Source organism: Cervus canadensis, chromosome 8, assembly GCF_019320065.1.
Source record: "Cervus canadensis isolate Bull #8, Minnesota chromosome 8, ASM1932006v1, whole genome shotgun sequence".
NCBI classification, from domain to species: Eukaryota; Metazoa; Chordata; class Mammalia; order Artiodactyla; family Cervidae; genus Cervus; species Cervus canadensis.
Genome location: NC_057393.1, coordinates 65,391,868 through 65,409,395, shown reverse-complemented (window position 1 = coordinate 65,409,395; position 17,528 = coordinate 65,391,868). Strand labels below are relative to the sequence as shown.

Here is a 17,528-nt window from a genome sequence, read left to right as displayed (position 1 = left end):
ACTAGAGGGAGCTATGTCCATGTTATCATTGGGGTGGGTTAGAAAAATTTCCAAGTCAAGCATCTTTAAATGGAAAACTGACTTCCCAGAATGAGAGAAGTTAAATACCAAACAATAGATCCTGTTCATACAGCCACTTCTCAGGGTACCTGTGCTTACCTCCTTCTTACAGATGTTAAAGCACCTCACCCTCAACTTGCATCAATATACCTTTTGGGCTTAATTCTAATTCCAAAGGAACCAAGTTGGCTTGAGTCATTCCAACAGATTTCTTTCCCCATTCATCTAGCTTCTTTCTTTATCAAATTAACAGTAACAAAAAAAAAAAAGCAAAATAATTAATGCTATTATTCTAAAAGCCTCAGGAAATGAGCTAGAGAAGGAAAGAGATTCATATCACAATAAAGCTGTGGCCTGGGAAAAAAGTTAACTGCAACTGAATTCATTAGCAACTTGCCACTCAAACTGCAGCTACCAGAGCTACTTTGAAAATAAAACTATTCAAAGAGGAAAGGTATCAAGGAAAAGAAAGAATCAACAAAGCTCTGTAATGTGGGAGCTGGAATCCCTGCCTAAAGAGAATGCTGCCATTGCTCTGCTAGGCTCTGCAATGAGAAGCTTGCAGCTGCTGAAGAGTGATGTCATTAATTAGAGGCAATGGGGTCACATTAGGCATTTGGCAAGAAATCTGTCAAGTGACAAGATAAAGGAATGGAGGAAAAAGAAAAACATTTCTAAAGCTAGACCTTGCTCTGAAGTTTTACTATTTACATCCTCTCCCTCCCAGCTCCAAAAAAACACCCATGGCCTTGAAAATACATGACCCAAACCATTAGAGAACAAGTAAAATGAAATCAAAAACCTTTCCTTTGGTATCAACTTATGTTTCCCTTTTCCCAGAGGCACAATGGCATGTTAACCTGACAGAGAGGGCATAAACTGTGGATGTTACAGAATGTGGTCTGTGGGAGAAAGATAATGCAGTCCTGAAGAACCCTTTTCATTTAAATTTCATAGGTTAATTTAACACTCAGAAGCAAATCCTCAACAGTCAGAAATGGACCACCTACTTTTTAGCACATGGGCTGTTCCTGAGTAAAAATAGATTACACAGGAACTTTGGAGAGTGACTCTGTGGGTGAAGAGAAAAATCTACTAGAACAAGACAATTCTTCTTCACTTAAAAAAAAATGCACACTCAGTCCTTCAAGGGTAAAATACAACGTAAGACTCACAAGGTTAAAATCAACTTATTCCTATGGATCCAAATAGTATAGTTGTTTCTTAAATCATCAACTTTAAGTACTCTAAGAGACACCAACAGCCTTAACAAGTCAAAAAGATTTCTCATTTAGGACAATGAAAAAAAATTTTAACAGTACTTTCAGTCAATAATCCTCATGGGAAGTATAAGAAAAATATACTTTACTGTTAAAAGGAAAACTTATTGCCCTCCCTTATTTTAGGACACATGCCAAAGGATTTCCAATTCACTCAGATTTGTACTGACCTTTAAAATGTTTCGGCCATCAAACGATTCTCTTTCTTTGAAGATATATTTGCCATCTGCTGTGTAGAGATTGTACCTGCCTTCAGCTGTAAATATTCCAAAGACAGTGTTAGAACAGAAGCTTGGGTTATTGAACTGTCTGTTTTCTCTTGGATTTCTATAGCGATAACTAGGAAGATCTTCATGTACTATCTAGACAGTAACAGTGAAAAAGTGAAAGTCGCTCAGTCTCCGACTCTTTGCGAGTCCATGGTCTATACAGTCTATGGAATTCTCCAGGCCAAAATACTGGAGTGGGTAGCCTTTCCCTTCTCCAGGGGATCTTCCCAACCCAGGAATCAAACCGGGGTCTCCTGCATTGCAGGCGGATTCTTTACCAACTGAGCTATGAGGGAAGCCTGGAAAGTAACATAACATGGAGGGAAAAACATCAGATTATAGTCAAGAGACCAGTCTCAGCTCTGTCATAACTCGTTTGGTGTATATTTATTCATTTAACATTGTCCAAGTACTCACTGTACATAAACTACATAACAGACCATATTCTTAGGCAAATTATATCTCTTTAGTTCCTCATTTACAAAGTTAGAAGGTGGGTGTTTCCAAAGATTCCCTGCAGTCTAAAACCCAAGATTCCTTATAAGCTGTACACATTTTTAAATACATAAAAATACATGAAAGCTCACCCATTAACTAGTTAAAAATGCTGATAATCATGCTTTGGGTTGATTTAAGGACTCCCCTGAAATGGGAAAAACCTCTCCCATTGCAATCAAAGGTATCCTTACATTCTACACAAAAATCTGCAAATCGATGACCTTAGCTGTGCTCTAACTCCTTGTATTAATTTAGCTTGCTTATCCCAAAAGGTGTCCTTCAAATGCAGCAGGAAAAAAATGGATGTCAAAGGAAAGGATAACTATTATGAAAAAGCAAGACAATGTATTCAACAGCCTTTTCAAAAGAAAATACAAGATAGAGAAGTATCCAGGGTATGTAAAATTCAAAACATCTTCAAAAATTAACTCTCAGAATATTTTCTGAAATACCAACTCTTTCCTGCCCACCAACTGACACTTAAAAGTATCTGTATCTCTACTTTTGAGTATACTCTTTTATCGTATATAACTATGGAGATTGCCACATCAGAACTGATAAAATATATTCAAAAGAGCTAACTCCAGGAAGATAATATATTTTAGAAAGTCCATTGGAATTACACCTGGGTAACTATGGGACTACTTCTCTAATGAGAACTATTCTCTTATAAAGAGCCCATCCCATGTATATTTCACAACTTAAAAACAGGCCCCCTGTTAAAAGAAAATGTGAAACTTTATAAAGCAAAATTCATACTAGGTAAATGTCAATTTAAAAAAGCAGTAATGAAATCTGGAGATTGAAATGTTTACTAACAGCTTCAAAATTTATAAGTAAATAGCATTAGCCATGAGGGGAACATAGATCAAAACCACCATGAGATACCACTTCACAATCAAGATGATGGAAGTAACAAAAAAGACAGAAAATAAGTGCAGGTAAAGATGTAGAGAAATTGAAGCCCTCATGTACTGCCATCCCTCCTTATTTGTGGTTCTTCTTTCCACCTTTTCAGTTATCCATGGTCAACTAAGGTCAGAAAACATTAAATGGAAAATTCCAGAAATAAACAATTTCTAAGTTTTTAATCATGTACCATTCTAAGCAGTGTGATACATCCCACCCAAGAAGTATCATCCCTTTGTCCAACATATCCCTTTCTCTCAGTTATCATAATGACTGCCAAGGCATTGCACTGCTTGTGTTCAAGTCACCCTTACTTTATTTAATCATGGCCTCAAAAAGCAAGAATAGTGATGCTAGCAATTTGGATATGCCAAAGAGATGCCATAAAGTGCTTTCTTTAAGTGAAAAGGTGGAAGTTCGTGACTTAATAAGGAAAGAAAAAAATCTTAGCTAAAGTTTGCTAAGATCTATAGTAAGAACAAATCTATCAATGAAACTGGGATGAAGGAGAAAGAAATTCATAACTAGTTTTGCTGTCACACCTCAAACTGCAAAAGTTACGATCACGGTGCATGTAAGTGCTTAGTGAAATTGAAAAAGGCATTACATTTGTACAGTAAGAAATTCTGAGAGAGACAGATAACATTCACATAATTTTTATTATAGCATATTGTTTAATTCTTCTATTTTACTATTAGTTAATCTCTTACTGCACCTAATTTATGAATTAAACTTTATCATAGGTATTCATGCATAGGAAAAATATAGGATGTCTGGTGTATGGTTTCAGGTATTCACTGGGGACCTTGGAACGCATCTCCTGCAGATAAAGGGAGGGCTACTGTACTGCTTATGGAAATGTAAAATGGTGCAGCCACTGTGGAAAATAGTCTGGCAGTTACTCAAAAAGTTACAACTTTGCGTTAATCATGACTCTGCAATTTCACTCTTAAGTATTTACTTAATAGAAATGAAAACATAAAAATACACACATAAATGTTTACAGCAGCATTATTCATAATAGCCCAAAAGAGGAAACAACACAAATGTCCATCAACTGCTGAATGGATAAATAAAATGTGGTATGTCCATACAATGGGTTATTATTTGGTAATAAAAAGGAATGACACTGTATCATGGATGAACCTTATAAACATTATGCTAAGTGAAAGAAGCCAGTCACAGAAGATCACATATTGCATGATTCTATCAATATTTATGTGAAATATGCAGAAAAGGCAAATTCACTGAACAGAAAGGAGACCGGTGGTGCTGAGGACTGGACAGGAAGGGGAAAATGGGGAGTCACTGCCAGTAACTAGAGAGTTTCTTTCTGGGGTGATGAAAATGTTCTAAAATGTACTGTGGTAAAGGCTGCAGAACTCACTATACTAAAAATTACTGAATTATATACTTCACATGGATGAATTATATACTATATGAATTATATCTCAATAAAGCTGTTACATTTAAAATATCTGTCAGTAGGAAAGGATAACTAAGACTGTCAACACAGAATATTTTCCTATATGAAGTTCTGGTGCCAACTGAATATACATCTGGATCCACACAATTTAAAAGAAACAGATTCCTGTATAATTCAACTATTTTATGTTAAGAGGTTAGGTCATGAAATAGTTGTAAGAGCTCTGAAAAGACTTAGACACAATTTATTTTAAAAAGCCTTAAAATACAATCTAGCATCAAAAAAACAGTAACACTAGAACTAAGAATGGTATAGCTACGTATCTCTTAGTCCTACAATGGCTCTAATCAAACCAAACCAGCTTACAGTTGAGATTCCTGGTATGTATCTGAGAGAAATTAAAAGATGTACTTTGGCAAAAAGGGACACAAAAACTGTCCTAAACTATAAATCTTAAATAGTTCATGGGTTCTAAATGGGGAGTCCTAAAGAAGTCCTCTTCCAATGAAGACTTTCTAAAACCAAGGTCAGTCCTAACAAAGGTAATAAAACCTAAATATGGGGTTTTGGTGGTGGTGTATTTTGAACAACAGCCTTTAAAGAAGAAGCTGCACATAACTGGAATTTGTAGATCCTGTTCAAATAGATGCTCAATGTGCTAGACAGCTTTCACTTGGCAGGTGGGGATGGGAAGAAAAATAATCCTTTTCAAAATGCAGATTATTATCCCAAATAAAGGGTTAAAACAAGGCATTTTTATATGAAGGCTTTTAGATTCAGGAGGGGAAAAAAAACATTAACACAAAGTTTCTCAACCTTGGTGCTACTGACATTCAGGGCTGAAAAATTCTTCATTATGAGGGGCTTGTCCCATGCATTGCAGAGGGGTAAGCAGCACCCCTGACCTCTATGCATCAGATGCCAGTAGCAGCCCGCTCCCATCTCCCTAACTGTGACAACCAAAGCATCTCCAGAGAATCCAAATGTCCTTTGGGAGGACAAAACTGCCCCTAGTTGAGAATCACGGCTCTAACACTTACTTTTTTTTTTTTTTTTAATTTTTATTTATTTATTTATTTTTTTCTAACACTTACTTTTATTAGTTAATCTTCTCTTGTTTCTGGGGAAAAAAAAAAAAGCTCCCATGCATTTCTTAGGACATACTTACACTAAAACAATTATTTGCTGTCCACCTAAAATTTACCTAGGAATCCTGCATTTTTACTTGCTACATCTAGCAACCCTATGTGCAAGAAGAGTATAAGATTTGAGAAGCTATATAGCCCCATGCACGATATGTCCTTGCCCACTTCCACTGTACTCATCAAAACAAGATAATGGATATAAAAAGGAAGATATGTTAGAGATCCTTTGATAGCCCATTCTCTTCAAACCCCAGGGTTATCATTAGACCTTGCCGGTCACAAACTGTACTGTGGTTCTACGGAGCACTTACCATTGGGGTCTTTCCTGAACAGAGTATTCATGACTGTAGCATGGAGTTTCACACTATTCCACTCTTTCACTATTAGTCCAGATGCCTGAAAACGTTCCAGTACTCGATCAACCAATTCCTGCAGCCTGGGGAAATTGAAGAAGCACAGAAACCTTAGTAAACTCCTGAACCCTGACAAATTCAACATTTACAGAGCATCTGGCTCTGAGCCGATTACTGCACAAGGCCCTCAAAGAAGAGGCTGCAGTCCCCACCATCATGAAACGCACAGCTTTGTGTGGGTAACAGACCTGGAAACAACTGCAGAACATCATGGTGAGTGTTAAGGGAGTGTCCAACTGTATTTGGAGGGGCCAGGTTTTCACAGCAGGCTTAAGCATGGTCTTGAAGGAACATGGAAGTTTATCATCTTGGAAATCTGGTGCAAGCAGCCAGGTTCAACAGAGAGCTGCCTGAAAGAAAGTGCTTTAGTGGTCAATCCAGTCACAGAACCAAAAGCTACCATGACTGATGTGTTTCTGCCAGGATCAAATGAGGTCTGCCACAACTCGAATAAGACATTTGCTCACTGGGAAGGAGCATGCACCGTGAAGATCCTGGCAGCCCTGGCCACTAAATCAAAGAGGCAGAAGTGTGGTACCAATGAAGACAACTACAAGAAAATCCACAGGCACCATAACTGATGCTCCAAAGGGACTCCAGCTGGCTCTAAGCACTAGGGTTCTGTAGTGGATAAGTTCTGTCTTGATGATGGCTGTTCATTCCAATACCTCCAACAGAAACGACTCTTGCACAAGAATTTTTCCCTTTGTTCAGGTGTTCTGATCAACAGCTTAAAGAACACCCTTTAACACTTCTTGTAAGGCCGGTCTAGTGGTGATAAACTCCTTCACTTTTTGTCTGAAAAACTCTTTATCTCCCCTTCAATTCTGAAGAATTTTGCCAGTTGTGCCACTGAGAAGGGGTCATTATTTCAGCAACGGTGTGGTGGAGCAGATCTTGGTTGGAGTATTCAGAAAACAGCCATCTTATGTGACCACCCACTTATCTGATGGTGAAGTTCAGCCTGTGGCTTTTACATGTTGTGCCCGAACGTCCACCCTGAGCCTGGTGGAGTTCTCTCTGAACACAGGAGTTGACGGGGAGGTCTGTATCAAATGACAGTACAGCACACCTGGTCATGAGCACAGAGAGCACCGTGTTCCTTTCAACTTCTCCCTTGGTGTTTTTTGTTTTTTTTGAGATTTGTACTGCACTCTTAACTTTCCTGGCTCAAAATCTTTCCATCATCACCAGTGTACTAATAAACAACAGATTCCACATTTTTTAGCTTTTACATTTTAGGTATACATACTAGTAATACTCTTTGTATCACACACCACCTCTTTTCCCAGATGCAAGTAGCCCTGAGACATTTGGAGGGTTTGTGAATCTTCCACTGCTTCTTGGGCCACGTGTGTGTGCTCACTCGTGTCCAATTCTTTGCAACTCCACCAACTGTAGGCCACCAGGTTCCGCTCTGTCCACGGGATTTCCCATGCAAGAATACTGGAGTGGGTTGCCATTTCCTACTCTAGGGGATCTTCCAGACCCAAAGATTGAACCTGAGTCTCTTATGTCTCCTGCATTGGCAGGTGGATTCTTTACCACTGTGCCACCTGGGATGCCCATGGCCTGTGGTAAAACACTGCGGCCCAGTGAGTGGCTGCTCTTTGAGCAGGCTGGATGGGTCTGTTTTATGTGAGATATGAGTCAAGCTCACCTTGCATGGCCCATTTGTGGAAGTTTTCCTGAGGCCATGGGGCAGAATCTCTGGTTGCAGCAGCTGAGTTGCTCAATGCCTATATCCACAAGTTCAGCAGCCTCTGGTACCCCTATCCCTCAGTTATAGAATGTGGGCAAAACAACCATTTTCTGCTTGCACTTATGCTGAAACATGAGGGGGTTACCCTGCCGTAGAGATTAACTCAGAAGCACAAAGGATTCTTTTCCCTTTCATGTTTTTCAAGCTCCAAAGTTCCAAATTAATATTTTTATAATTCTAATTTCTTTAATCGTTTTTATTAAATTCTGTCTACTAACCAAAAATATTTGAACATGAGTAAGCCACCTGATACAAAGAACTGACTCATTAGAAAAGACCCTGCTGCTGGGAAAGATTGAAGGCAGGAGGAGAAGGGGATGTCAGAGGATGAGACAGTTGAATGGCATTACCGACTCAACAGACATGGGTTTGAGCAAGCTCCGGGAGATGGTGAAGGAAAGGGGAGCCTGGCGTGCTGCAGTCCATGGGGTCGCAAAGAGTCAGATATGACTGAGCAACTGAACAACAACAACAAGCTATAATTAATAAAATAAATAATATCCATACCCTCACCACTGACCTCCAGAAACACAACGCAGGGCTGGGACGAGGGTGAGGTGAGTGAGACACTTGCCTGCGGTATAAAATTAAGGATGTGCCAAAAAATGCAGTAGTCCCAAGAACTAATTTTTGTTTTTTACAAAAGAGATAAACAAGGTTTTAATACAATATTTTTAAAACTCAAAATTAATGCAAAAAAACTCATGATGAACAAAATACCACATTTCTGAATGAAGGCAAGATCAGTATTACTGAGTTTTCCTTTTGCCTCAGTACAGTTTGGCATAGGACATACCAGAACCCAAGGATACTTCCTGCTCTGAAGACCCCGCGACTGCCTGCCGCCTGCCACAGCATTTGCTGGGGTGGCCGCACATCCTCATGCTCCTCAACATGCACACTTTCCTACCAGGCTTCCTCCACTGAGCAGCTTGCCAACTGCCGCCTCTGTGCCTTCTGTTACCTGGGCCCCACACGCCCACTTCCCCTTCCCTCCATCTATACAGATTTTATTATCCTTCCAAGCCCAATTAAAATCCCACTTTTCCACGAAGTCTTTCTAAGTACCTAACACAACCACCCCTCAGTATCCATGAGCAAACAGTTTGCTCTTCTCTGAAATCCTACCCCACTAAGTACGCTCTACTTAACCTTCCCAAGGATAGTCCCTTAATGTTTCACGTTTGTCTGTCTTGTTCCCCCACTGGACTGTCTGCTCCTCAACAGCATATCTGTCTTTATCTGCCAGAGCACCACTGTGCTACACATTTTGTAACTACTTGCTATGATTGGTTAACTCATGCATTTGACTGATTAAAAACTGAGAACTGAATGTTAAAAAATAAAATAAGTATGGTCTTGAAGGATCATTAAAGATTTGCAAATGAAACCAGGGAAGGAAGGACACATCAAGCAGGAGAAATAGCGTGCAAAGATACAAAGGCATGCAAAACCATAGCTTACCTTGAAAACTACCAATTACTTAATATAACTGTAACAAGTGAGAGAAAGAGGACAGTGGAGATGAACTGGATGTATGCAAGTGGTCAGAGAATGGGAAGCTATGGAAATTTTTTAAAAGGGAATGATGTTGTCAGATGTCCATTCATGAATCTCACACTGTGGAAGACTGGAAAATGCTTCAGAAGGGAAGGGACCAGCAGTACTGAGGTCAGCTAGGTGGTATTAATAATAGAAACAATAATAAACATGATGTGTTAGGCACTATTCTAAGCACTTTATATCATTTTATCTAAGCATATATTCTAAGCACTTAAATCATTTTATCTCTATCTTACCAATGAGGAAACTGAGGCACAGAGAAGTTATAAAATTTGACCAAAGTCACTTAAGTAATAAGTGATATATCCAAAATGAGAACCCATGCAGTCTGGCTTCAGAGGACCACACTATAAAGGAGAAAGGAATGAACATCTAAACTATGGCAGGAACAGGGAGAACAGAGACAAGGTTATGTATCAATACTCAAAAGAGCTTGTGAGAGAGAAGCTGGGACCCGCAGACACGACAGTGTTATTGGAGAGGAAGCAGCTGAGAGCCACTCCCAAGAGCACACCTTAAATAAATGACCAGGTGGGTCACTGACCAAGGTGGGAAGTGGTGGAGAGGGTTAACAGTGTGTATACTTCTGCATGTGTGGCACTGGGTATCTAGTGGGACATGTCCAGGAGAGAGATGGAAATAACAGAGCCTGAGGCTCAAGAGAAAAAGCTGGGCCAAAGACAGACTTGGGAGATCAGTGCAAAAACAGTAGTTAAAAGTGTGGGAAAGATGCAACCACAGGGTGAGGAGGAGTCAGAACAAGAAGAGAGCTAAGAACAGAGACCTTATGGGACACTCCTATGTAAGGGGCCAAAAGGAACCAGCAAGGACAATCAATAAGGATGATCAGAAAATTACTAATAAGTGAATTTAGCAAAGTTGCAGGATATAAAATCAATACACAGAAATCACTTGCATTTCTATATACTAACAGTGAGAAACCAGAAAGAGAAATTAAGGAATCAATCCCATTCACCTTTGCAACAAAAAGAATTAAATATCTAGGAACAAACTTACCTCAGGAGACAAAAAGAACTGTACACAAAAAATTATAAACACTGATGAAAGAAATCAAAGATGACATAAACAGATGGCGAGATATTCCATGTTCCTGGGTAGGAAGAATCAATATTGTGAAAATGACTATACTACCAAACGCAATCTACAGATTCAATGTGATCCCTAGCAAATTACCAATGGCATTTTTCAGAGAACTAGAACGAAAAACTTCACAATTCATATGGAAACACAAAAGATCCCGAATAGCCAAAGCAGTCTTGAGAAAGAATGGAGCTGGAGGAATCAACCTTCCTGACTTCAGATTATACTACAAAGCTACAGTCATCAAGACAGTATGGTACTGGCACAAAAACAGAAATATAGACCAATGGAACAAGATAGAAAGTCCAGAAATAAACCCATGCACCTATGGGTATCTTATTTTTGACAAAGGAGGCAAGAATATACAATGGGGCAAAGACAGCCTCTTCAATAAATGGTGCTGGGAAAACGGGACAGAAACATGCAAAAGAATGAAATTAGAACACTTCCTAACACCATACACAAAGATAAACACAAAATGGATTAAAGACCTAAATGTAAGACCAGAAACTATAAAACTCTTAGAGAAAAACATAGAACACTCGATGACATAAATCAAAGCACGATCCTCTATGACCCACTTTCTAGAGGAATGGAAATAAAAACAAAAGTAAACAAGTGGGACCTGATTAAACTTAAAAGCTTTTGCACAGCAAAGGAAACTATAAGCAAGGTGAAAAGACAACCCTCAGAATGGGAGAAAATAATAGCAAATGAAACAACTGACAAAGGATTAACTTCCAAAATATACAAGCAGCTCATAAACTCAATGCAAGAAAAACAATCCAATCAAAAAGTGGGAAAAAGACCTAAACAGACATTTCTTCAAAGAAGACATGCTGATGGTTAACAAACGCATGAGAAGATGCTCAACACTGCTCATCATTAAAGAAATGCAAATCAAAACTACAATGAGATATCACCTCAGGCCAGTCTGAATGGCCATCATCAAAAAGTCTACAAACAATAAATGCTGGAGAGGGTATGGAGAAAAGGGAACACTCTTGCACTGTTGGTGGGAATATAAATTGATACAGCCACTATGGAAGACGATATGGAGATTCCTTAAAAAACTAGGAATAAAGCCACCACATCACCCAGCAATCCCACTCCTAGGCATATACCCTGAAGAAACCAAAACTGAAAAAGACACATGTATCCCATTGTTCAGTGAAGCACTATTTACAATAGCTAGAACATGCAAGCAACCTAGATGTCCATTGACAGATGAATGGATAAAGAAGTTGTGGTACATATATACAATGGAATATTACCCAGTCATAAATAGGAACACATTTGAGTCAGTTCTAATGAGGTAGATGAACCTAGAGCCTATTATACAGACTAAGGTGAGTCAGAAAGAGAACAATCAATACTGTATTCTAATGCATATATACGAAATCTAGAAAAATGGTACAGAAGAATTTATTTGCAGGGCAGCAATGGAGAAACAGACATGCAGAACAGACTTGCGGACATGGGGAGAGGGGAGGAGAGGGTGAGATGTATGGAAAGAGTAACACAGAAACTTACATGACCATATGGAAAACAGATAGCCAACGGGAATTTGCTGTATGGCTCAGGAAATTCAAACAGAGGCTCTGTATCATCCTAGATGGGTGGTATAGGAGGGAGATGGGAGGGACGTTCAAAAGAGAGGGGACATATGTATACCTGTGGCTGATTCATGTTGAGGTCTGACAGAAAACAACAAAATTCTGTACAGCAATTATCCTTCAATTAAAAAAAAAAATTTAAATTTAAAAAAAAGAAGGATTAGGAACAAGAAAAGGAAAACTTCAGAAAGGCTGAAAGGTGAATTACAAAAGGTGGGCGGGGGGAGGGAGGAACACTCAGTATAGTACAATGCTACAGAAAAGTAAAGTAGGAAAAGGAGCAACAGATGCCTACTTATTTCTTAAAGTCATAACATTATTTGCTAGAGCAGTTTCACTGGCATACTGGCAATAGAAGCCTTACTACAGAGCACCAAGGGAGAGGCCAGTGAGACAGGGAAGGGATATGGGCACATAAGCTCAAGAAACTTACAAGGAAGAGAAAAAACTAATTGCCTTGGTAACTAGATAAAGAATCAAGGACAGGTTGTTTGCGTTTGTTTCCAGAGAGGAGACAGAGTTGAAAATGCTTACTGACAACACGAAAACTATCCAACAGAGATGGAAGATGAAACTTCAAGCAAGAGAGTGGACTGACAGAACAAGATCTCAAATGAGACAGGAAGGGCTGGTGTGTCATAGGTGATAGGAACACAGAGATGACTGGAACAAGTCCCTGCCCTTGAGTGGCTTACATTCTGGTGGAAGGAGACAAACAATAAACAAACACGTACATGACATCAGGTGGTGCTAAGCACCATGAAGAGAACAAAATGGAAGAGAGAGAGGAGAAAGGGTCTGATGGTGAGTGTACTATTTTAGACACGGTGATCGGGGACGGCTTCCCTGATAAAGTGACACTTGAGCACAGACCTAAGGGAACAGCATTTCAGAGAAAGGGAACAGCAGATACAGTTATCTAAGGCAGCACGGCATGACAGAGGAATAGGAAGAAGTCAGTGTATGAAATGAAGCTGTGAGGAGAGGTGACGAGGAGGGAGCACCAGGTCATGGGGGCTTCCATAAGGCTTTTAGGCCTCTGTAAGGATTTGTCTTTAATTCCAGGTGAGGTAATGAGCTTTTGGAGAGTCTTCAGGAAAAGAAGGGCATAATCTGACTGGCATTTAAAAGGAAACCCCTCATGGCCCTATGGAGGACAGACAGTGGAGGGCAAGCAAGGAGGCAGGAAGGCAGCCCAGAGGCTGTCACAAGCCAGGTGGCGGGCGTGGCACCAGTGCAGGTGGTGAGGAGCATGGTGGCTTTTCTAATACATTGCAGTCAAGAGTTGAAGATAATGACTCTAAAAGAATTTTTGTACTGAACAACTGAAAGAGTGTATATCAAAGAATAAACCATGCTCCCGGATCATGAGAAATTCTGTGGAGAGAGAAGGGCAGTGATGAAATAGAGACAGGCAGAAGCAGGGTGTGAAGGCTCCTGTGTGTCAAGGCAGGGTTGCTGCAGTCTCGACAGGCCTAGGAAAGCCAGGTCAGGCTGTAAGAAGCAGGATACACAAGGGGAAAACTAAAGGCATGGAAGCCAGTTAAAACAGATGCTGTGCTTCCTGGCACAGCTGTCTTAATCTTTTTCTGATTACAAAAATAATACACTTGTTATAAAAAACAATGGAAAGTGCAGAAAAGGAGAAAAAGGAAAAAACCTTACCATCCACAGATAAAACACTTATTTGGGGGTTAGATAATTTTTAAGTCTTTTGCTACAGACATATATCAATTTTAAAAAGACAAAACAGTTTTCTGTAACCTGCTTATTTAATATACCCTGAATATTTCCCCATGATATAAAATATTTTTCTCAAGTATTTAAACTAGTATTTTAACTGAAAGCGTTAACCAATAATACATTAATAAGGATAGAGAAAGAGGATTGATTCAAGAAAATGACTTTGTTCCTACATTCCTAAAGGGAAAATAAAATATATTCACAATGCACATAATCTGATTTTGCAGTTAATTGATTTAATTAACTGTGCATGTGGCTCTCCAAGCCAGGACCTACATTATCGTGTCTAAAGTTTCTGATTAACTAACACCTCATAAACTTTAAAATATTGCAACAGGTCTAAACATAATCAAGCACTGCAAAATGCCTCTCAATTTCAAATCACAACAGAATGATGCCTCCCTGTTCCCTCTTGTCTGTTAAAGAAGTGGATAGGGAGCTCAGATGGAGAGAAACAGCGAGCATGTTAATACTAGAGGAAGGAAATTAAATTGATCAAATGAAAGAATCCAGTTTCCAGCTTTGTCTTTCTGGAAAATTAAGACTCCTGCCAAACTTACGGACTCAGAACTTTGAAGAGACTAAAGTCCTTTCAAATGTTCTACTGTAACCTGCTCATTTTAAACAAGAGGAAATGAAGCAGACAGGTTGAGGTGCTCAGTCATGACAGAGAGAAAGGGACACCAAGGCTCCTGGCAGCCAGGGCTGCTCTGCTATCAATTAACTGTGCACTCCATGAAGCCGGCTCTTTATCTTATTCACTGCCTTATCCTGGCACCCAAGGATTAACTGGCATCCAACTTAATGCCTAACTGACAAATCATCAGTGCTCGATGAATAGATGTTGCAGGTATGTATGCATGAATTCACAGATGACAAATCTTTGGAAATCTATTAAAAGAACTTAAGGGTGCTTAGAAACAAACACTAAATTTCAGGCTGCTATCACAGATACTACGTTTGACAGTATATCAGTATATTTCTAACAGTATAGTCTTTCAATTCTTACTTCATTGAACCAGGAAAGGTTTTGGTTGATTGTGAAAGAGTCACAAAGCTTCTCTATGCCTTTGCATCCTCATAAGTGAATTAAAAATAACATAGGGTTGCTATGAGAAAAATATGAGAAAAATTCTTAAGCAGCTTTATCATTTTGACAGAACTGTGTGTTTGAAAACAGAAGTCAGTTATTAATGTCTTGAATCTGAGCTCTTAGTTCAAAGGCTTCAGTTCAGTTCAGTTGCTCAGTCGTGTCCGACTCTTTGCGACCCCATGAATCGCAGCACCAACTCCCAGAGTTTACTCAAACTCATGTCCATCGAGTCGGTGATGTCATCCAGCCATCTCATCCTCTGTCGTCCCCTTCTCCTCATGCCCCCAATCCCTCCCAGCATCAGGATCTTTTCCAATGAGTCAACTCTTCACATGAGGTGGCCAAAGTATTAAAGGCTTATAAGCACTCAAACATTCCAGAGGCTTGGAGCTGTACAGCAGAATGACCACTGACTCCCTAGAAGTGCAAATTCCAGGCTTTTGTTTGCCAACCCCCCCCCCCCCCGCAATTTAACTCAGTTCTATCCAATTAACATTTCCTGAGTGCTCACTATATACAGGCATTATGCCAGTCACTAAAAGAATTAAAAACTAAGCAAACACAGTTCCTGTCATTAAGGTGCTTACAATCTATTAAAATAACTATAAAGAGGACATTGGTAATGACACAAACAATACAAAGTGCTTTGATAATTTAAAGGTGGAAGACAGTACTGTTAGGCTGAGGCCAGAAAAGGCTACCAGAAGGATGGGGTGAAAAGAGGAAGTTAACCAGACTCACTTCACCTTTGAAAATCAGCTGAATAAGTAAATCACTTAAATAAACAAACATTCACTGAACATCGACTATAAGCCATGAATTATAAAAGCTAGTGGATATATAATGCTGAAATAAGACACTCCCTGCCCCAAAAAATCTTAAAGTCTACTTGAGCAAAAAGAAGGATAGCAAGGAGGACAGAAAGAGATGAGGAGTAACACAGAAATTTTAGTCATAAGAAACGACATTAAGAAAGATACAAAGGATCATCAACAAGCAGTGAAGCTGGCTAGGGCTTGGGGCAAGTGCAAGATAGTGGAAGATCAAGTTGAAATATTAAGTTGGTTTCATCCTGTCAGATCCTGACTACTAGACTGAAGAATATGAACTAATTCAAAGAATGATGTAAAATGATGGGAGATTTTCAAGTAATAGTAAGTCCTACTGTATATAGGTTAAAGCTTGGAAAGGCTGTGTAGTAGTAGGACTTATACACAGTGACATAAAAATAATGTCTAAGTAATGTCTCTTGAAAAGAACTATAGAATAATATGAATAATGTGGTCCAGTTTGTATAAAACAATATGCACAGACAGTGACTCTCAGCAGTATCTGCTCTGCGTACAATCTATCACAGAAGAATACAGGGAAAGTCAGAGCAGGGGAAAGGGGGCCATTTAATTTTCATTTTACCAATCCGGGAGGCTTTAGTTTTTTGAGAGAAAATAATATGAAAGGAAGACGGCAAACTGGAAGACGGTACTGTGATGCTGGGCTGCACAGCTGTAGAATTTAACTACACTTTTCTTATCTTCTTTTCACCGAACTTCTCAAAAGAGTGGTCTGTCTCCAGTTATTCTTAATCTCCCTTTTCCAACCCATGAGCACAGGCTTTACAGTCAGACACATTTGGGTCAAACCATAATTCTACGACTTACATGCACATACCGATTACTACTGATCTCAGTATGATGAAGTATACCAGGTATATCTGAGCAAGTATAATACTTGCCTGCTTTACCAACATTTTAATTAAAAAAAAAAAAACAACTTACTGATAAGCTAAAAGAAAAAAAATTACTATAAAAAAATAGCCACTGATAAGATGTTTATATATTCAGACTAACTAGTTTATTTCTCTCTTGCTTGCTCTTTCCACTTTTGAGGGGGGAAAAGTAAACATGTATTTACAAATTGTTTTATAATCACAGAAACACTATAATGATTACGACAAACCCTCTGCCCTCCAAGGATTTTAGAGTCTACTTGAGGAAAAAGAAGGATAGCAATAAGGAAAGACAGCACTTAGACACAAGAAGTTTTTATTTCACTTTTGTTTTTTAGATGTTTATTTATTTATTTTTAAAGATATTTTTTAAATGAGCAAATAATTTCAGGTTGACAGCCATTTTCTCTAGAAAACATCCCGCTGTCTTCCATTGTTAATACTTCCATTGTTAATAAAACATCCCGCTTCCATTGTTAATACTGAGAAGTCCGCAGGCCTGATAATAGTCAATCCTCTATAGATGACATCTTTTAAACTCTTCATTCTTCAGTGTTCTTCACTTCCATTGTGATTTATCTTGATATGGATTTCTTTTTATTTATTGTGTGCATTTATTCTCTTTTTCTCTTATCTTTGTTACTGCCTTAATCCAAGCCCCTCTAATCTCTTCATATGGACATCTCATGTGACCCTACCGCTCCCTCATTATGCTTCATCCACACCTGGAATTTGCTGGGGTTTTTCCTGTCACAGGGCTTCTGCTCCACATTTTGTTTTGCCTAGAACTTCCCACCACTCCTCTGCCTGCAAACTCTCACTCTTTTCAGACCTCAATTCAGTATCAGTTCCTCAAAGAGGCTTTCCTTAATCCTGCCCTCCCGCAGTCTAAACTGTCATGTTTTCTGTCTTTATTTTTTTTTT

General features: G+C 39.1%; 1 protein-coding gene across 7 annotated transcripts in view; it reads right to left on the bottom strand.

Moving 5' to 3' along the window:
• Positions 1-17,528, bottom strand: part of ASCC1 (activating signal cointegrator 1 complex subunit 1) — a 102,487-nt gene that overhangs the window by 26,320 nt on the left and 58,639 nt on the right. For 6 of the 7 annotated variants that reach the window (XR_006270869.1, XR_006270870.1, XM_043476647.1 and 3 more), the window contains exons 8-9: positions 5,899-6,023; positions 1,511-1,596 (exon numbers count right to left, since the gene is read on the bottom strand). Coding sequence is in view for 5 of the 7 variants with exons in the window: in XM_043476647.1 (XP_043332582.1) it covers positions 1,511-1,596; positions 5,899-6,023 (211 nt within the window). In the remaining 2 variants the exon portion in view is untranslated. The remainder of the gene's footprint in view (positions 1-1,510; positions 1,597-5,898; positions 6,024-17,528) is intronic. The other variant, XM_043476648.1, reaches the window with a different exon arrangement.